General features: G+C 36.7%; 1 protein-coding gene across 2 annotated transcripts in view; it reads left to right on the top strand.

The window, feature by feature from the left end:
- LOC142158542 (amphiphysin-like) overlaps positions 1-22,490 on the top strand; it is a 176,254-nt gene that overhangs the window by 121,743 nt on the left and 32,021 nt on the right. For both annotated transcript variants that reach the window (XM_075212577.1, XM_075212576.1), the window contains exons 10-12: positions 2,364-2,505; positions 10,899-11,027; positions 13,782-13,895. In XM_075212577.1, the coding sequence (XP_075068678.1) occupies positions 2,364-2,505; positions 10,899-11,027; positions 13,782-13,895 (385 nt within the window). The remainder of the gene's footprint in view (positions 1-2,363; positions 2,506-10,898; positions 11,028-13,781; positions 13,896-22,490) is intronic.

Raw genomic sequence — 22,490 nt, 5'->3', positions numbered from 1 at the left:
TATCAGAAACATGTTCAAATTATTTTTGAATTCCAATGTCAGTTCTTAGCCTACTTCTAACCTCGAATTCAGATAACTAGCAGTATTCTTCACTTTTCCAAGAAAATTACCCTTTTCCCACAACTGAAATAGATTTAGAGTCTGCAGAGTGAGGAGAGTCTGGCAGATATTGCAGAACTTTTCTTGTTACTACCGACCCTGTCTTTTTCAGAAAGGCAACATGTTGTTCACAGACAATACCTGCCAAACCTTGTGAACACTATAGCCTAGGTAAGTAAACTTTTGGGATAGGGTAAGGCTTCTGATATTCCATCCAAAGCTGAATTAAGTTTTGAATGAAATTATCCTTGTAGAATTTTCTTACTAGCTAATGAAACATAATCTGGAATTGATGTGATCTTTCCTCTTCTGTAACCATATTTTTCATGTAATTACAAGAAAAAGCTCACAATCCCTGCATTTATGTATGTTTTATAAAAAACAAGCAAAAGGGGGTACTTCCATAGAGCATTACAAAAAATAAAATGTATTCATATAAAAATAGACACATGTACCAAAATGAAAATGATAGTTAGCATATAACATATCACACTTCTGCGGGCTATGATCGTTTTTCTCATCTCAGCCAAACTCATAGGCGGTGATCCTTGTCTGAACCCTCAACGCATTTCGTCGATCTCAACTTTGTCAGGAGGGGTGGATTCACAGTAGCGCACGCAGGGGGGGTTTCTGAGTCTCTAGAAAACCCCCCCTGCGCTAACTAAGTGGCCACTGTCCTATACAGCAGCCGCGGCGCTGTCAAAGAAGCGTCCGCGGTGGTGCTGTATTGTATACAGCACCGCTGCAGACGCTTCTTAGACAGCGCCGCGGCTGCTGTATAGGACAGCGCTGGCGAAACGGAGCTGCTGCGCATGCGCAGCAGCTCTCTCTCTGTTTTTTTTTTTTTTTTTTTGGGGGTCGGCGGGGAGAAACCCTCCCCCGACAATCCTCCGTGCTCCCCTGATTCAGAAGAGCAATGACTGCTTTTTATAGGGCAATTGGATAATTCACACAGGTGTATCTTAATATGGAAAGTTGTAGAGAGCACACATAGATAGATGCCAGCTTTCAAGACCTTAACGTTAATAAACCAGAAGTCTTGGTATGTGTGTCTATTTTGTAAGAATAAGTTTTATTTTCTGTAATGCACCATGGAAGCGCCCCTTTTTTTTTTAAAGGGGATGCAGTGCGGACTCGAGTCTGCTGGTGCCTAAACTACACTGAGAGAGCAGTTTGGAAGCAAGGACTCGGCTTAGGCCATTTGAATGTTTGGAACAATTGCACCTGATAGTAGGTGTTAGACAGACCTGGGACTATATACCTGTATAGTCAATTCTATTATCTATGTATGTTTACTAGTTTGGAAAAAATCCAATCATAAAAGCTTTTACCATTTCAAAGCCAAAACATTGTTAGGATTGGAAGTCCCTCATATTCACCTTTTAATACCTTGTTATTTACCTGTTTTTTTTTTAATTTGTGCAATATTATGACATTACTTCCCAACAGGACCCATATCCTTTCATCACTCTTCTCCGAACGCATTTTATGGATCCCTAAGTTTTCTTGAGTCTGCTTTCTGATGTTGTTCCTATATCTTGACAAACCCTTTTAGTATAGAACTGTAAACAAATGGGAGTTGTCCTCTTTAAACTTCTCTGTATAATTCTATATTGATTTTCTTTCACTCCTATTGTTGTCATGGAAGAGTGATACAATTTTTCCTTTTACTTATGTTGTGCATATTTTTAAAGCAAAACAAAATAAGTGTTGAAACAATATTCCATTTAGTTTTGTACATGATGCTTATATATTTATGTATTCCACTCATTTGCAGAATATATTGTACTACTTGTGAGAAAACTGTACATTTGTTTTAACCAAACATCATTTTGTTTCTTTAATACTGCCAAAGAAATCGATGGTGAGTGGATTGGCGAACCTCATAGGTAAAAGCACAAGTTTGCTGTGCTTTTCAAGTATGATTGAATGCCAAATTCTCAATCATGCAAAAAAATTTAAGAAGTAGTTTAGGTCCTACTAGAACATGCTTGCTGATATAGTATAATAAATAACTCAGAGTTTTAAATGCATAAATAACTCAAATCTGTGCACTGTTTCAATTCAAAATACATGTAACCATTTTAACATCAGAACTAAATTTGCATTCTAATCACCCTGTTATGTTACTGCAAATTATTTTAAGAATATTCACATTGACCACATTGCAGCATTTGAGAAATGTATTGTTAACTGCCTAAAGCCGAATGCAAGTATTTTTTCTTTATCAACTATCTCACAATTATTTCTTTGTTCTCTTTTAGTGATTCTGGACCACTCCGCATTGCAAAGACCCCATCTCCACCTGAAGAGGTTCCACAGATACCTAGCCCGTCAGCAAGTCCCAATCATACATTAGCACCTGTCTCATCACCTGCACCAGCAAGGCCTAAATCTCCATCGCAGGTATGTAGAATGCCAAACTGTGTAAAATATAACTATGCATTTTGCTTAATGGTGCAACACAACTTAGAACAAAAAGAAACTAGAGCAAGGTTCCTTTTTTACCTTACTGACATCTTATGTATATCATCTATTAGGATTATTGGTAGTGGTTACCTGGTTAGTAGGATTTTAATGCCTTATACCCATAGCACACAAGTGATTGCATTACAGGAGGATTTCCTCTCTAATGCATCAAGAATATTTGATGTATAGGAAATCTTACAACCAGCCTCTCGCACTAGTATTTATATAAAATAATATATTTGATTTGCAAAGAAGATTAGCTGAAATTGCAACTCCTATTGATGGTTATAGCCTCTCCCAAATAGCAATGCCTTTATTTGTTTTGCTTCCAAAGACAAAACAAACTGTTTCACACAATTATGGTATTATTTGCTCCTTTTACTGCTGTTTCCTCCATTCCAAAAGTAATGAATATGTTAGTTGTATTGTTTAATATAATTAAACCAAATAGTTATGTAAATGAAAATGCTGAATATTAGGGTGACACAGCAATTATTTACTGTATATTAAATACAGTAACACATCTACATAATATGTTACTATCCTCTTTGTTCTTAAAACAGATATATCCCAATAAATGGTTTTGTAATCTTAATTATACAAATATAAATAGTTTTAGAGCTAGTGAGCCTCGTCTATTATGTCACTTCTTCTCAGGTGGGAAGGAGACCCGTTCCTTTCTGAATCTCACTCACTCATACACAGTCATTGCCAGCAAATATATAATGCTTGTAGCAAGGCTAAGAGAAATTCTAGTAAAACACTAAAATACAATGTGACTATTAAATAGAAATATTGGTACAGAACACTGCAAGCTTGTTTCACCACGCTGCAAAGTGCTATACTAATGCCCCTGGAGGCTCTTTTATCCTCAATGGATTTTTTATCTTTTTTCTAATAAAAGTCTACAATCCTAATGTAAAAATGTTTTATATCTCCCGTGGTACACTCTTAATCCCTACCCTCCAATTCATTAACAATTTTACATGTTGAAAATTATGCCCTAAGCCTTATTGGAGTCAGAAGCTGGCTGGGCTGGGGGGGGGGGGGGAGGGGGGCATATGCCCCCTGGGATTGTCCCATTGTGGGCTACCTTGGGCTGGGGCACTGGGCTATGTGCATTTTTTCCCTTTTTTCCCTAATGCACTGTTGCATGGAGTCCTGCCTCCCAGGGCTAAAATTTTACATAGAAGTAGAAAGATGTCAAAATATATTTTGAATATTATTATATATGTGCCACACAATTTTCAGATTTTTATGGTAATCTTAGCAGTGAAATTTTATGACCAGAATATTTTTGCATATATTGCATTACACATGAGTATTTTTAATATGTGATTGCTTTTCCCCTTACCAAGTTTTCTGAATTAGATTTGGTGAGTTGCTTTGTTACTGTAGCTGAATATTAAACATTTAAGCTCCAGCAGATGTACAAATATACTGCTTTATTTCAGTAGCTGCTAATCTTCTTTAGTGTTCTTAAGACTATATTTTGCTTCTAGTCTGCTATTAGATATAGAATAGTAAATGCTCAACATTTCAAAAATACATCAAATATTTTACAATAGGGATGTTATTTCATGTACTGGTAGGACATGTTTATGGTTCCCATGTGTTCAGTTCCAAACATATTAAAGATTTATGCTAATTTATAAAAAATCACAGCGCTGAGACTGGCAGACACTCTATGGGGCATATTCAATTGTTGGCGTTATAGCCAAAAATCTCACGGCGCGCGCACTATTACCGTAATTACGGTATTTTTCTCGCTGGATTTCAGCTCGTGGTTCAGGAAGCTGCGAGCTGAAATCCAGCTTACTATTACAGTAATACCGGTAATAGTTTAAACGCCACGGGGAAACTAAAGAATTGAATATGCCCCTATGTATATAAATTCATGGAAGATAATTGGGTATATAAATAAAATCTTTATTACACAATATCATAACAAACCCATAAGGTAATGACCATTCTATAACATCAGTGCACTGATGTAACAGTAAATTAATACTAAAATGTCCTATATAGACACATGAATGATCATGCAGGTAAATATTGCAACTGCACCAAATGCACACAATATATTAAATCCCCTACACTGGGAGATAACTGATAAGAGTAATATGAGCCAATATATGGACTCCAACACATTTGTATAGCTCAACACTAATTAGATCTCCATGAGCCATGAGTGAACTCCGTATATCAATATCAGATGGCCTTATTAGAAGTTCGTATGGTTAAAGGACTTGGTGCTCAATATATATTGATATATCCATTAGGAAAAAATTACTAAAAAATAAAAATAAAAAATAAATATGTGCACATATAAAAACGTGAACAGTTCAATAGTTGTAGTGTACCAGCTCCGATAGGCTACTCAATGAATTATCACATACCGAAGAAAAATATTCAGCTAAGCAGATAAATGCCTGTTACTCACAGTACCATACAGGAATGAATAAGAAGTCAATGGTCCGATTACTAAAGACACCATCCTTAGGGTTAATCACCCACTTCTCTTGTAGCGGCTAGGCTCCACCGATCGGCTTCCTCGTACAATTCCAGAAGTTACACATAGGTATATTCAGTATGCCAATTTTAAACCCAATTCAGACTATTATATTCATGGCAGGGTCATCCAAACTTGTTGTGTGCACCTTTCTTAGGGTCAGCAGCCCACATTCATTAAGCGGCAGCCGGATACCACATCTCCGGTAGTACCATACAGGAATGAATGAGATATCAGTGGTCCATTAGCTGAAGTTGCTGTCCTTAGGGTTAATCACCCACTTCTCTTGTAGCGGCTTAACTCCAAAAATAATAATTAATCATCTCTGCCTCTTGTAATTCAAACAAAGAGTCATTAGTACAATTCCTCTTGACACGCATCAGCTGTCCTTTGGGAATATTCCTTTTCCAAACCCCATAATGTGCACTAGAATAATAAAGATAGTTGGCTACATCAACCTCCTTTTTGTATGTACATGTCTCTATTCTCCCATTACATGCTGTGATCTGTAAGTCCAAAAACTCTATATGTGTCATATGACATTTGCTCACAAAGTTTAAATTGTAATCATTGGTGTTAAGATTGGTAACAGAGGCCTGCACCCTAACCTCTCCACCACTCCAAATTATAAAAAAGATCATCTATATAATGGCCATAGAGGACCAGGTCCACACCCCAGTCGCCACCCCACACATAGGTCTCCTCAAAGGAGCCCATGTAGAGGTTGGCATAACTGTGCGCGAACCTGATCCCCATGGCTGTCCCCATCACCTCTAAATAATATTTGTGATCAAACATAAAATAATTGTGTTGTAATATAAATTGTATAGAATCAACTAAAAGCCTACACTGTGTGGTGGGCATAGAATTGTCTTTAGATAACCAATCTCAAATAACCTCAATCCCTTTGTTATATGGGATGTTACTATAGAGGGATTCCACATCCAATGTAAGAAATATATAGTTATCCTTCCACTTAACCTCTTGAAGCAAGTTTAACAAGTGTAATGAATCTCTAATATAGGACCTTAACCCAATCACCCGTGGTTGTAGGGCAAAATCTACATAAAAAGATAGCGCTGAAGTAAGGGAGCCAATCCCATAAATAATGGGTCTACCTGGAGGTGAGGTGGGGTTCTTGTGCAGTTTTGGAAGATGATAATAAATGGCTGTTACAGCGTGTTGAGGAAATAGAAATCTATATTCATCTCTAGTCAATACCTTTTCATCCAATGCTGTATCTAATAATCGTTTTAGCTCCCACTGAAAACCTACAACTGGATTAGAGCTAAGAGCTCTATAAAATTCAACATTGTTCAATTGTCTATAAGCCTCTTTTTCATAGTCAGAAAGATCTTGTGACACTTTTCCTCCACCCTTATCAGCTTGTTTTACAATGATTGGAAAATCCTGTTTCAGATCCTTCATAGCTTGTCTTTCAAGGGGACTCAAATTAGAATATTTATTATGTGGTTTTTCACAAATCCTTTTAAAGTTGTCCATTGTAAGCTGATAAAAACAATCAATATGGGTAAAATTCAGATTTTATTTTAAATCTATTAACAGATCTCTTATCAATTCCACCAATGTCAAAAATGGGTTTCTCTATTCTTTCAATGCTTTCTAAGGCATCAGATTCATTCTCACCTTTCAAATCCTCTAGAATCCTCAAACACTCTTGATTTCTACTGTCTAAGAGAATAGGGGTTAGATCCTCACCTGCTTTCTTCTTTTTAAAAAATTTCTTACCAAAGTATTTCTGTCTACAAAGTGTTCTAGTAAAATGATTCAACTCGATAAAGAGTTTAAATAAATTGGGTCCAGTTAAAGGTGCAAAATTCAAACCTTTAGCTAACAGAGTTAATTGTGATTTATCAAGTTTTTTAGAGGATAAATTGAAGATACTATCGGTATTTATTTCCATCTTGTTCTTCTGACCTGGTCTCTGTCTTCCTCTCTTTTCTCTGATACATATCTGGATCTTTTTGGTGTCCTTACTGCTAAAGATTGATACTGATTCTGATGAAAAAAACTTTCTTGTCTCCTGATGATGCTCTCTCCCTAAAAAACCTCCTCTTCTTTATTTCCTCTATTAAAGGAAGGGAACCTTTCTCTCTTAGGTATTGCTCCTAGATCCCTAATGGGTCGTGTTTCATATGAAATGTGCTTTCTTGGGGAGTGGTTAAATTCTCTCTTACCATCCACTCTTTCTCTATAATCTACATGAGAGTCCCTATGCATGTCTGTTGACACCCTTGTGTTGTCATACGTGTCCCTCTTGGACTGTATTGATGAAATGTTCCTTGTTCCATTAGGGGGTCTGTTATTCATAGAGCGCCGGAATGTTCTTAATCTAAACGCTCTATAATCCTCTCTATCTCTATTAAACTTTCTTTTTTTGTTTATTATTAATTCCTTTTCAAAATCATCAACTTTCTTAGTAACAATAGTATCTTTCTCCTCAAACCTCTCATCATCTTTAAATTGCTCAAGATCTCCTTTAAGTTTCTCTATCTCATTTTCAATGTTCTTAACCTTCTTATCTCTATATTTAACCAGAACCTCATCAATGAAAGTGAGCAATCATCTAATATTCGGTTCCACTCCTCAAGGAGTTGGGTATCTTCTGGAAAGGCAAATGACTTAAAAAGTCTCAGACCTCTTGGTACCAATTTAGCAGTTATATACCTCTGTGAGCTAATGCTGTCCCACCAATTTCTTATTTCTGCTTTCAACAATTGTTCCAATTTAAAGAACCCTTGGTGAATATTAATATCATCTATTGGAATCTCTGTACAAATATTTTCATTTTCATTTTTTAAATAATTTTGTCTTCTTGACACTCTTTCTTCATAACCCTTAAGATACATATATTGGTTGATATTACTCTTATCAGTTGTCTCCCAGTGTAGGGGATTTAATATATTGTGTGCATTTGGTACAGTTGCAATATTTACCTGCATGATCATTCATGTGTCTATATAGGACATTTTAGTATTAATTTACTGTTACATCAGTGCACTGATGTTATAGAACAGTCATTACCTTATGGGTTTGCTATGATATTGTGTAATAAAGATTTTATTTATATACCCAATTCTCTTCCACAAATTTATACACATAGAGTGTCTGCCAGTCTCAGTGCTGTGGTTTTTTATTCATTTGCAAATTTTTTAGGATCTTACCAATCCTTCACAGCTGCGCTTCTGGCCATCACCTAACTATATATTCATATCTTTCAGCGCCACTTTTTTTTAGATATTTATGCTAATTACCCTTATTTAGTATACTGCTCTCTTTTTAAAACCTACATGATCATGCTTCGGTACTTATTTTCCAGCAGTGTGATTCAGTATTCACTGACGTTACAATATAATAGGTTTTTTTACAGCTATGTTTACTTTACTACTTAAAACTTTAGGTGTTTTTTTTATCATCACAAAGGCATCTACAACCACACTGTCTTAAGCAGCATACACACTGTTGTTTTCAATGCATTTTCTGTGTGCAACTTCAATACTCTGTAAGTATGCAGCCATTTCAAGACACGCTTAAAGTATTTGCTGATGTGGCTGCATTTAAGCTCATCACCATCAACCTGAGCTGGATACTGGTAACGTCGGGGCTAGGCTTCTCTCGCTATGGAAGGGAAAGCCACAGTGTGATATCCCTCTGTCATAATATGCTCTAGTCCAAGTTTAGTTGGCATGTGGCAAATTTTCTAAGCAGAGTCAGGCCTGCAAAAGTAAGTACAGGCCCCACTCCTTATGGAATATTAGTACAGTGTATAATAGCACTGGTCCTCTTCCTGATGCCCTGCAGCAGTGAACGTCAGGTAATGCGTAAAAGGTAGAAAATCATTACTTGTGGGACTCAGGAAGCCCTAGTGGCCATTAACTGATTTGGTATGTTTGTAGAACCTATTGTTCTGTACACTTAAGAAATCATAAGTAAGGGAGAAAAGAGAGAGAAAATCATCGCTGCTAGTAATTACTCCCAGTGAGTGCTATATAGATTAAAAAGGATTAGTAGATATCATATAGATCATTCATATGAGATAACAACTAATCAGTCCCTACAGTGTTATTAAAAATAAAGCTCAATTTGCTAATACTAAAATTATATCACAATTTATTATCATACAAATAAACAAACTGATTAAACTTTAAAAACAATACATAATCTCTAATGAACATTTACTATAAATGTTATAAATAATGAACAAAGACACATGCATCATTTTAAAGAAATCTGTATTAGAAATTAAGATTTTCCTAAACCCTCGTTTCTATCTCTAGTCTACTCTTAAATCTGTATGGATCTTCTTTTCTTCTGTCCTGTAGTAATCCAAGATAGTCCAATGTGACAAAACCCGTTTCACATTGCACAATCTGCTTCTAACTTGCGGTTCCACACACTTAAGTAATAATATATAATCCTTTAGACATCCCCCCATCCCCCATCCCCACCGTCCCCTGCTACTCTAAATAGACTGTATATCCAGGGGGCATGGAACACTTACATGTACATGATCATACTGTAAATAAATTGCCCTTCCACCCACCAATCAAATGAATCCAGGAGATGCATCACCTCCTGGGGGACCCAGCAGTTTGAGTCCCGTACAGGACCTCAGAGGGCTCGACAAGTGGCAAGCTGAAGACTGATGCCCAGGTATCTGGCAGTTTTCTCCCTGGAGCCAAATTTAGCTAGGGGGGAGAGCCAGCACCCAAGTCAGGGTCTCGAGAAAAACTAACAGATTTTAGTGCCCAAATCCAGAATGTGGTTAATGTTCCGCTGAATGATGTTGAACATACTACTCATCTCTATGCACCACTTACAATATATATGGCAAACTTCCCTAATCAACCCTGTGATTTTGTTTAATGGCTTAATAAATATTTTTTAAGAACTAGAATGTTTCCGGTTTAGATATATTTTCAGGTGAAGCTTTGATTACATTTTTTCCAGACCAGGCAGCATGCCCAATTAAATAATTACCGTTTTATGTTTATTGATCCACGTGGTTTTCGGCACTTACAATTGCTAGTATGCACTTGTATATGCATGCCTGCACGTCTAGGTCTACAAGGGCCAGCATGCAAGAACTATCATGGGCTGTCAGTGCATGCTGGCACTTGTAGTGACACAACTGCTTACACTAGATTTTAAACTCTTTTCCCTGGTAAATACTGGCCAGAAGTATCAGAATGAGCCCAGTGCTACTCAGAATTCGGCCAGTCATCTCTAGGTGTGGGGGCCGAATCGTTCGCTCAATGCTGAGCCGCACTGTGCTCTTACAGATGTAAGGGATGAAATCAGGTGTTTCTCAACCAGTTTTACCATGTGATTTGGCCTGAATGCTGTTTGAGGGTTTGCGAACTGCCAAATGTCGTTTGAGTTTTCAGGCTTGAAACAGCAGAATACTAAATCCTGCAGTTTGGCACTGAAAACCGCACCAGATGTGTTACAGATTGCAAACCGCACACAAAACCACTGGTTAGTAATTATATCCCTTAGAAGTCAAAACTGGTTATAAAAAATAATTTTAGAAATATGGAGGATTTCTAAGAATAGAGTTCAAGTAAACTCTCAGGTAAAACAAACAGTACCAGCAAAACCAGGCAGCCAAGTAAATAGCTATTAGTCATATAAGTGCAACAATATTTTTGAATGGGCATTAATATTTATGGGGTAAACTTTATGTGGTATGTTCACACTTGATATTATATGAAAGACAAAGCTTAAAACCTGAATTTTGGAAATTAGACATACGTAAGAAGGTTAAATATGTACTTTGATTTCCTTATATTGCCAGCTGAGAAAAGGCCCTCCTGTACCACCTTTACCTAAGCTCACTCCATCAAAAGAACTACAGCAAGAAAACATTATTAGCTTCTTCGAAGACAATTTTGTCCCTGAGATCAATGTGACTACCCCTTCACAGGTAGGTGATATGCAATGCTGTGTCTGTACTTCGGCAAACTGTATCTAATGCCATTTTTATAGAAACAATCAAAATTTCATATTAAATATAAATGTGTATATTTTACCATAGGAATATGCCACCTTGACAATCTGTTCAGAATTTTGAGTTTTATTCTCTGTAAAAAGTACAGATTGTTAGCACTGTTCGAAGTTACATAAGTTGTGGCTTATGTCAACATTTTATCATTTATTTTTTACAGTGATACCACTAATTCTACTTTTTAAGGGTCATGGAACTGTGATTTTTGTGCCAACTTGGTACGCATCTGAACTATAGATTATTTTACAAAGGTTTCTGTATGACTCCTAAAAATGCTAATGCAGATTACTTCAGCTGAAACATTAACCTTATTGTGATTCACAGACTGAGAAATTTGTAACAAAAAAGTTCCTAGGCATTTAGAAACCCATGTCCTAAGTATAGCGAGTCTGCTCCTCATAGATTGGAACTACCACTTCCCTCAATATAGCAACAAATGAAAAATAAAACAAGAGGAGCGCAAAACTATATATAATATATTATAATAGATTATAGCACATAAAAGCAGGTCAATTAAATTGAATATGGCACATAATAGGTTTCTAACTGTACAACTAATGCATAATTTATTATTATTAAAAAAATCATCCACAAAAGAGAAAAACCTCATAATACAACCTTATATTTTAAAACAAGAACACAAGTGGGTAATGATTCCTGAATACTAATTATTCACTCTATAATACCAAAGATTCTTGTAATAGGATAAAATATCCTAAATATATGCAATCGAATATAAATGCTGTTCAGAATTAAGCAAAAATTAAAAGCACATGTAAACATAGTTGGCTTCCAAAATAAATTGAAAATTAAATATCTATCATGATAATAAAGCAATTTATATCCCTTGCATTGTCCAGGTGAAAAGTTGCTCCTTTTTTGCTTTGCTCCTAACTCCACATCAGGCCCTGTGTGTTTTTTCTGCCATATTCGGTTTAATTGATCTGTTTTTATGTGATATAATCCATTAGAATATATTATATAAAGCTTATTAAACACTCTTGTTTTATTTTTCATGAGACATTTGAACTAAATTTTTCTCTTCCTGTAATATTTTTATAAGGCATTGTACACATGAACATTATTTTAAAGCATTTTGCATGCATTCTCAAAGCCTATTAAATGTGTTTTGATGCTGATAGACTAAAACATAATGTAAGCTAAATAAGCTACACACACACACACACACACACACACACACATTCTGACAAATGTAGGCATAGCTTTGCATTAATTTTGACATTATCTGTAGTGTTCAGTGTAATTTATTCTTCTAAATTCATGGCATAACTGTCCTACGCCATTATATATTTAAAAAATAATGTGTTATTCAATGATAAGGCACTTTAGGAAAAAAAATTGAAAGACAAAGACAGTAATAAACCATATAATCATTCTAGAGGGCCATCCCATTTCTATCCTTACGGTGAAATGTACCAACAGTCTTCATCATTAACTATTCATCCAGCTGGATCTTCTCCTCAAACCAATTATTATTCTTGAACTCTATCATAGAGAAAAGGAAATCAATCAGTTGTAATCCACTATGAAAACAAATTTATATTTTTGTAATCTGTTGATCAGTTTCTCCGCACCCTCTTCTTTGTTCTAAGTAAGGTGGAATGTTTTACCTACTATATTTGTCCTTTTCCTGTTTGGATAAAAGAATCACATAGGTTATGAATAGTCCTGGACTGGAAATGCAAATTGTCACAACCACCCAGCCTGTCCCAGATACATCAATCTGAACAGCTGGCTGTGACTGGCGTCACCTTAGTCACTTAGCAATGAATGCACATTTTCGGCCACCACAAAGGATTTATTATGGTGTCCTTACATTCACCAGAACCACTTATTAATGTTTCACACTTAAATCACATACACATGTAGCATGAGCCTCCCTGAGCTTCATAAATTCACAATGAATCATGGAGAATACACTAGATTAAATTATTTAATCTGAAAAAATGTTTCCAAGGCTTATTTACAAAAATAATAACAAGACATTCAATATGTTGCACAAGTAAGTTTCAGAAAATAAAATAGGAAATAAAACCAGAGTCCCTACTTACTTAGTTAAGACTTGGTGTGTGAGGGAACACAATTGAGAACTATGGGACATTTCAGTCTTGATAGACCCCCTCATGAAAATGCACACGTTATTGTCTACTTTACAAGATTTAAAACCTTAGATCTTAGCTGTTTAGCTGTCAATAAGGACAGATTGATCTCCCAAATGTCACAGGACTTTTGAAGTAAGCTAAGGATGTCCTGAGATCATGAATATTCACTGGACCTTGAATTCTCACCTCTGCTCGCTCTGCTTGAGCGGCTAGATGGTTTACAACTTTGGGGCTTCGAACTCCTCCAAGATCCTATCTCTCCCTGGTCTGGCTATTTTCAATAGATTAATGACACTTGCATAAGTTCAAACTCATGTCATCTACCAAAACACACATTGAGATTACATTACAAGGTTACATACAATATACATTGTCATACATGAGTTCAACAGAAAATAACAATCAGTCATTAGATATACTACATAGTTGTCACACAAAGTGATCATACTTTGGCAGAATTATTGCGGCAGTGCACACAGACGAGATCTGCAATAGATGATTAAGTTGATAGCTGGGCTTAAGCTGAATAATTTAACTTTTTTCTTTACAGACTGAAAGTACAGAAGAAAAGAAAGAAGAATCTTTGCTAGATCTGGACTTTGATCCTTTCAAACCAGAAATGGTGGCAACAGGAATAACACAGTCTCATTCACCAATGTCCCAGGTATGTATCGCTATATAGCTCTAGGTAACAAAATAAGGAGTGCTAAATGACAAGGGTGTTGGTGGACTGTATTGTTCTTTCCTTCCTGTTATTCCAGCTTTCACAACCTGCTGCTGATTGATGATGGCGGCTGTGTGACAAATGTGTGGGTACATGAAAAATGGAAAGCCGAGTAATAAGTGAACACCGTACATAATGCAGATATAATACCCACACCCAATCTTCAAAAGGGCCACACATTACCTTTAATTTTGAGAATAAAAAAACAGCAGGAAAATTACCTTGGCATGCCCACATCATTCTTCCCAAAATAACCCCACATACCCCTCACTCACTTCAAAATTCCACTACATGCCACTCAGACCTACCACATGTCACAAAATAGCACCCCATGCCATCAGACCCCTCTTGCCACAGAATGAATCCACATGCACTCAAACTCCCACATGTAATGCATGTACTCCATAACTCTGCCACATGCTCCAAAATGCTCTCAGACCTCCCTACATGCCTTCAGACCTTTCCACATGCCAATTACATGCCCATCAGACCTCCCCATATGCCATCAGACCACCCACATGCTCTTTACATGCCTATCAAACTTCCCCACATGTCTCTTAAATGCCCATCAGACCACCCACATGTAATCAGACCATTAATTAACAAGCACTCACAGATGGAGACTCCACCACCCACTGACTATCCAGAAGATGACAGGATCTGATGCAGCCAGCAGTTGTGCTCCATCTTTCTAAAAACAAACAAACAAACAAACACTATAAACCCTTTATAATGGTGCTATGGAAGATACCTGATTCATACAACTGTGAATGCGAGGCTATGCTACTCCTAGAGACACCACATATGTGAAACATTCAACACATAAACAGCAATATTGGGCTCTCCAATAATTATATCAGAAATATAAATAATACAAAATTAAAGCCTATATCCATGAATCATTGCACATGCAAAATTGTAAAATACAGACCTGTTTATTCAAGAAAGCATTTAAAAGCATAATCAAGCCAAACAAATCCGGATATGCAATAATATAACATAATACATTAAACACAATAAAATGTGATATAATATTTAAATACCCCGATATAGACTGATATTTAGAGAGAAGTCCTCTTAGATACTTATTTGACGAAGTAATGTAGTTTCATAGATATATCAAATATAGGCAGCAACCCTAAGCATCATACCAATAGTTAAAAGTTTACTCCAGCCAAATATATGTTCAAAGAGATTAGTATTAGTATTATTCTATGGACATTGGTGGAAACTAGGATACTCAGCAATATAAATTTAAACAACCACCTTCTATAATGTTGGTCTCACGAGAATGATAGGTGGCGACCTGGAGAGACCTGTCAGTGGTAAGAGAGACATCTCCTTAAGCAGCTGTAGGACCCAATCCCAGAAAGGAAACAAAGAGATAAATGTGTCTCACACTGGTCAGCAGGGAAATGTCTGACAATCCAGAGAGCACTTCACTTAAATTTATCTGTGTTTTGTAAATTCAACAACTTCCTTAATAAGCTCAAGATACAAATTAGCAGAGCAGTACTTTGATCTTGAATCATCTCATAAAGCTGTATTAAATCTATAAAATTGCTTACGCATTTCGCTATCAGCTAAAATTCTAAAGAGGGTAATATGTGTACACTATGCATTATGTATTTACACTTTAATCTGTAGGCAGTTTACCCTCATTTGCAGTATCTGCCTAAACAATTATTGCAGTGATACACAGGGCAAGTTTTCCAATCCATTATAAATGATAAATCCAATGAAAAGATATAATATATATTTTATAGCTACAGTATGTATAAAAATAATGAATGATCCAAGTTATATCTAATATCCATTCATTAACAATTATCTGGCTTGAGTAGTCCATTAGTAATTATCCTGCTTGTATAGACTGCTGCACAGCATATTCCAATAGTGTTAATAACTCAAACAGGGAAACCTATAGAGGTTTTACACCTAAGGGTCTATTTAAAATGCCAGAGTAAACACTGACAAAAGGCTCTTTCACCAGTTTTAGCTATTTAACAAAGGCTTAAAGTCTGAGGAATCATAGATTTTCCCTGCATTAACCTAATTACTGGAGCTTACTGCTGCCCCCATTGACTGCAATGGGGACAGTGGCATTAGTAAATTTATTAAGCTGCGAAAAGTGAAGCTTTTCACAGAAAAATAACGCCATTTCAGGATGGTATTACTGCTCTTTTTCAATGGCTTTGCTTTATCCCTTATGGGGGAAAGCACTATGAGCATGTACATAGTACTTTCTCCATTCATTCCATTCCATGCCAGCAGCATTAGACTGACAGTGAAGAGTGAAAATGAGGAGGGGTGTCTGTGGCTGGGCTCCCAAAGAAGCCCAGCATAGTACTTCATTATGTACTACTGCAGTTTGCAGTGAAATGTATTTATGGCCACCATGCTGGGGTCATAAATAGACCCCTGAGTCTTCAAGAAACATAACAGGCTGCATACTAACTAACTGCAAACCCAATGGGCTACTTAAACACAAAATAGTCCATTTATACTTTTTTCTACTTGATTTTGTTTCTTTTACCTAATTAGCCATAGAGTAGAACATTTCTTTTTCCTCCTTAATGGAATGTGTAGCAAAATTTGTTTTGAAGTTTTTATTGAATGTCAGCAGCTCATCTTAAGAGCCAGTCCAGATTAGTAGCAAATCATCAATATAACGTAAGTATGCTAGAGGTTTCATTGTGCAAATTGATAATAATTCCTCCTCTAGTTTAGCCATGAAAAGTTTAGCATACTGAGGTGACATCTTACTACCCATGGCACTTCCCATACACTGCAGGTATATGTCTTTCCCAAAAGAAAAGTAATTATGAATGAGTACGAACCTGATCAGATGCAGGGTTGGCTCTGTGACTAGACTGTTTCTTTGAAGATATTGTTGGCATGTGGCTATGCCATCCTTGTGGGTTATGTTAGAGTAGAGAGACTCCACATCCATAGTCGCCAGTATTAAGCCTTCTGGTAGTGGACCCAGGGCTGAACATTTGCAGAGAATGTCCTTGGTATCCTGGATATAGCTGGGTGTTCGTCTCATCAAAGATTTTAGAACATTTTCTATCCAGCCAGAAATTTTTTCCATTAAGGTCCCAATACCAGAAATTATTGGTTTCCCTGGATTACTTTCTTTATGTATTTTAGGTAACATGTAGAAGGTACCTATTTTGGGATTGTCCGGTATAAGGTCCAGTAGAGAGGATGATACAGTGTTGAAACCATTTATGATCTTTATAAGTTCTTCTGTGTATTGTTTGGTGGGGTCTTCCATAATCAGAGTGTAGTATTTTTATCCGAGAGCTGTCTGTGTGCTTCCTGAATGTAATCTGATGTGTTCATAATTACTACAGCTCCTCCTTTATCTGCTGGTTTAATGATAATATTATTGTTAGATTTTAATGATTTTATAGCATTCCCCTCCTCCACATTGAGATTGTGTGTCACTTTGTGGTGTTTGTCCAAAATCTTTAACTTTTTTTCTAAAACAGTCTATATAGTGATCCATAGTTTGGTTGTGTCCCGGCTGTGGGGTCCAGTTTGTCCTCTTTTTGGCAAAACAATTTATTAAAACCATGACAAGCATACTTTTACAACATACACAGATGTAACTCATGTCATATTTTCTTTTAAAGCTTGGCAAATCTGCTGCCATCACTTAGATCATGCAGTAATATTTCTCAGTGCATAATATTAATGTTAAACACCAAATCATTGATACATTTTACTGGCAATACAACAGCTAACTGCAAGGTTTGCTGTTAAATCGTTGTAAATAAATGAGGTTGTGATAAGAATTACACTTTACACAGCAAGTCACATGTCATCATTGAATGTGTGAGAGCAGCGAGGTGCAAAAGTGCCATTCTGTGATGTGGGGACCTCAGATCTTATATGTACTGGTGGTTCCCCTGCTTGAGGATTTTGTTTCAGCACCAGGACCTGAGAAAGCCACTTGTTCAGGGTTCCCAGAGGAGGACACATATGTAATCAGCAAAGAGTTGGGCCCTTATCAATCCACACTTAAAGATATAGCTGAGGGTAGAGACCACCAGGCACAAAGAACCTTTGGAGAGCAGGGAACTATGAGACGACAGGTTACCTGAGGGGGAACAGTCTGTATAATTGCATAGTGAAGGGACTGCGAAACTACATAGCACAGCCAGGAGCCAAAAGAGAGTCTACACATCTGAGGTTGCCTGTGCAGAGGAGACAGTTGGTTTACAGCTGGGAAAGAATTACAGACTGCATGAATGTGAGCAGATAAATGTAAGCAGATATTACCCTTATTGCTGAGAGCTTGGAGAACTGCTCTTCTGCTTGAAAGAGTGGTAAGTTCCAATTTAGAAACCGTACGGTCGTTTAATAGAGACTGAAAGAACAGACTGCACACCCATAGAGCATGAGAGATGCAGAGGTGTTATGTAACTTCTGAAACCAAGTGCACAGCTACCAAAATTGTCACTGTCCCGAGGCATGCTAAGCACTTCAGAATTATTTGGCCGCTCCTAACCCCATTCCCATAAAAGAAAAGCCCTGTATTACCCTAGAATCGGTACTGTCCTGCCTAAATTGAGACAGTTGGATGACATGCATGTCAGCAGAGCGCTACAGAGAGACTGGGATTATGAAGTGAGATACTTTATCTGTTCACTTTATTGAATTAGTTCATCAAAGTGTGTTTACTAAAAGCAGCAGCACGTGGAAGATTTAGAAATAACTTGCAAATTGACGTCTGCTACTTCTCTAGGTGTCATCTTTCTAAGCAAGAATACAGTTGATCATAGAAAATAAATTGTTTATGGCTCAATTAAATTTAGATATCCGTTTAATTTTATCATAGATATTGCCCAAATGCTAAATAATCAACAATGTATAAGGAAGGTTCGGTGTGGGGCTAGGGTACTACTTAATTAACCCCTTCCACGTGAATTAAAGCAATGGGTCTAGTAAAATAGCTATTAGGCAGGGGGCCATAAAGCAACCCTGATTCTAGGTGGGTGCAGGTGGTAAATGAAAGCTTAGTGCTGGGAACCAGGTGTATATACAGTATAGTAAATACAAACATCTCTGTTATTAATGAAAAATCTTCAAGTCCCATATCATCTGCCAATATCGGTGAATGCTGAATATTTTAATATGACAGCTTCATACAAAAAACACTAAGCTGTGTTCCATTTAAAGTTCACAGGATCAAAATTCAAGCACAGAATGTACCTTGACATTTAGAAACTCCAGGAGTTTTATTACAGATCCTGTCTTTATTTTGTGTCTTAAGTTCAGCACTGTGGATGCCCTTGTTATTATCTGTCTGTCTGTCTGTCTGCCTGTCTATCATCTTTTTTTTTTATTGTAAAACTACATGATTAAAATGTGTAAATTAGGGGCTATCAAAAATCATTTGATTAGTTTCTTCAGCTCTCCAGCTAATAACTGTAATTTTCATGTGAAAAGTGCAGGTCGGAAAATAATTAAGAATTATTTTTAATTACAAGCTTGGATAACCTTTAGCACTGTTTAATTTTTAGCTTTTTTGGCAGCATGCTATTCAATTGCAAGTCTCAAATAAATATGATGCAAAAATGATAAAAGCATATAGCCAATGTTAAAAATGTAAAATATGAATATTTAAAATTTAAGCTACATTATACCACTTGAATTAAACTTGTGATTATAGTTTTACTGAAGTATGATACTACTGATTAAAGATAAGCAAAATACATTATTATTTTAACATTTTAGCGGGTTGGGGAATTAAATGTCTCACATTATTTTTCATAGTGATGATTCATTAAAATATGACACCCGGACACGACACTATATGTTCTTTGCTGGTATATTGCCCCTATGCACCTTTTCCCTACATTTTCGGCACTTAACACTACACTAGGTCTGCCTAATAAAGTCTTCTACTAATACCTTTAGACCAGGCATTACTTTCAATCCCTCAAAATTCCTCCTCCTTCGGATCGGTGCTCCACTCTGGGATCTCTGTGCCACAACCCCCACCTCAACGATGGGGTGTCTAATATCTATGCTATACCAGTTGATCAATAACCATAACTTACCCATTAAAGACCCCCCATGAACTAGCATGGCAAAGGGACATGGGGGAAACTTTGGATCTGAAGGAATGGTCCAAAATCATATTTAAATTAGCAACATCATCTATAGCATTCAAAATAAAAGAAATCTCCTATAAAATCTATTATAGGTGGTATTTGGTCCCCTCTCATCTACATGTCATATTCCCAAATACTTCTGATCAATGCTGGCGAGTATGTAGTTGTTGAGGTACCCTGCTTCACTTGTGGTGGTCCTGTCTGAAAATAAGACCCTATTGGCGACAAGTGCATACTCTCATGCAATCAATCACACAGTCTACTTACTGCATGGAGAGTATTACTGCAACTCTGAAAAACACGCCGTGAACTTTCAAGCCACTTAGACATCCTGGACGAGCTATTACGATTCTGAACCCCCTCTAACCACAGTTTGAGATTTACTAGCTAATTTAGAAATAAATTATACATTTTCCTGTCAACTTCTAACTGATTTATACTTAACAATTTAGCCCAGTATTTATTTCTCAGATCTGAATTCCTTCCCTCAACTTTATCACAACTGTCCAAAATTGCAGCAGACAATAGTGAGCATTTAACCATTCCCTCCTCCATCCCTGACTCTCCCACCCCTTGTTTTTCTACCCCCCCAAATAAAAAATAAGTTTATGTTGTTTAACAATGTTCAGTTTTATTAATGATACATAAATCTTTATGATTCTCTTTATTTTTCTTTTATTACCATGTAATGATTAGAGATGTTCACTGACCACTGTGTTTTGGTTTTGTTTTTGGTTTTGGATCTGTATTAACTTTGTGTTTTGTTTTTGGCAAAACCGCCGTCGCATGTTTTGGTTTTGGTTCTGTATTTTTTTTTAGAAAATTGCTAAAATCTGATAAAATCACATAATTTGGCTCTTTTTTTGTTCCTACATTATTATTAACCCCAATAACACTAATTTCCAGTCATTTCCAGTCAAATTTGAACACCTCACAGGTCACAATATTATTTTCATCCACTTTCAGCCAAAGACTGCCCAATAAGTGACAGAGCAATGGCACAAACACACAGCAGTTCACAGCACATCTAGGAAATATTTCCACACAGCAGTGGCAGAAAAGAAAAGTGGTGTAAAATGGAATTGTCCTTGAGCCATTCCATCCACCCATATGTTAAAAAGTTTTATCAAACTCAGAAACATAACCAGGAGGGGTAGCAGGTACAGTTTAACAAACCAAGCACTTCAGCGACAAGGAATACCACTTTTGTGGCTGAAGTGCTTGGTTTGGTTGGACCCCCACAAAACAAACTATCAATGGGCTTAAGGCAGCTAAGCTAACAGTGCTGTCAGTAAACTGTAAGACTGCAGCCAGCTGGCTGGTTATTAAACGCCACAAACACATTGCAGTTCATAGCACATGTAGGAAACATTGTCACACAGCAGTGGCAGAAAAGAAAAGTGTTGCACGATGGAGTTGTCCTTGGATATGTTAGATATCAAAAAAGACATGTACAGTTTAACAAACCAAGAACTTGAGCGACAAGTAGTGCCACTTTTGTGACTGAAGTGCTTGGTTTGTTTGGTCCCCTACAAAACAAGTTACCAATACCTTAGATGCCGTAAACCCAACAGTGCTGTCAATGAACTCTACAGTGGCAAGATGTTGTTGTCATCATCCTCACCCTAATCAGTGTGTACATCATCCTCACACAATATTTATTCATCCCCTTGAGTTGCATAATCTGTGCCATGGGGAATTGGCTAGGAAGATAGACAGCTTATCACTGTGACTTGATTTCCCCAAAAAGTCTGACAATCTTCTGTGTCTCGTCTCAGCATTTTAAAGACCTGTCCCAGGGGTTGTGGCCTGTGACACTTTTTCAATCACCATTTGCATGTTGTCTGATTTACTACCCAATTCTACTATGTGATTTTAACTTTTCTGTAGAATGTCACATCTATCCAATTTTATCATTAATAAATGCCCTATGACTCTGTCCATCTTTTGCTACCAAACACTCCTAAATACAGCATATCCGCAGGGCTTACACTCATTTCCTTCATTTCTCTGTGGGGCAGAATTCTTAATTCAATATATGAGCTGCTCTTCATCATGCTATTCCGGAATATGTGGTTGATCCCAACTAAACAGATTTCCTGCAAAGATATTACTATTTCCCCTGTTTTTACCTCTGAATAGGCCTCATTCCTCCAACGTAGATAATTATTGTCCTTTCATAGATACAGAACACATAGCTATATATCAAAACTATATCCGATAATAACTACCCTGCACGAAATAATGTGTGTATGAAGAAAATGATATAGCACTCGAAATGGAGAAATACCTAAAAATAATGTATTGTTTGTGTAAAGCTAAGAAAGTATGTTGAGAGTAAGCCGAAAAGTTGTCCTGTTTGCTTTCTCAGTACAGAATAGAGAGACAATCTGAAAGTGAATTACCA

Source organism: Mixophyes fleayi, chromosome 5, assembly GCF_038048845.1.
Source record: "Mixophyes fleayi isolate aMixFle1 chromosome 5, aMixFle1.hap1, whole genome shotgun sequence".
Classification (NCBI taxonomy): domain Eukaryota; kingdom Metazoa; phylum Chordata; class Amphibia; order Anura; family Limnodynastidae; genus Mixophyes; species Mixophyes fleayi.
Note: the sequence above shows the minus strand (reverse complement) of the source record. Positions and strands in the feature narration are given on the sequence as shown.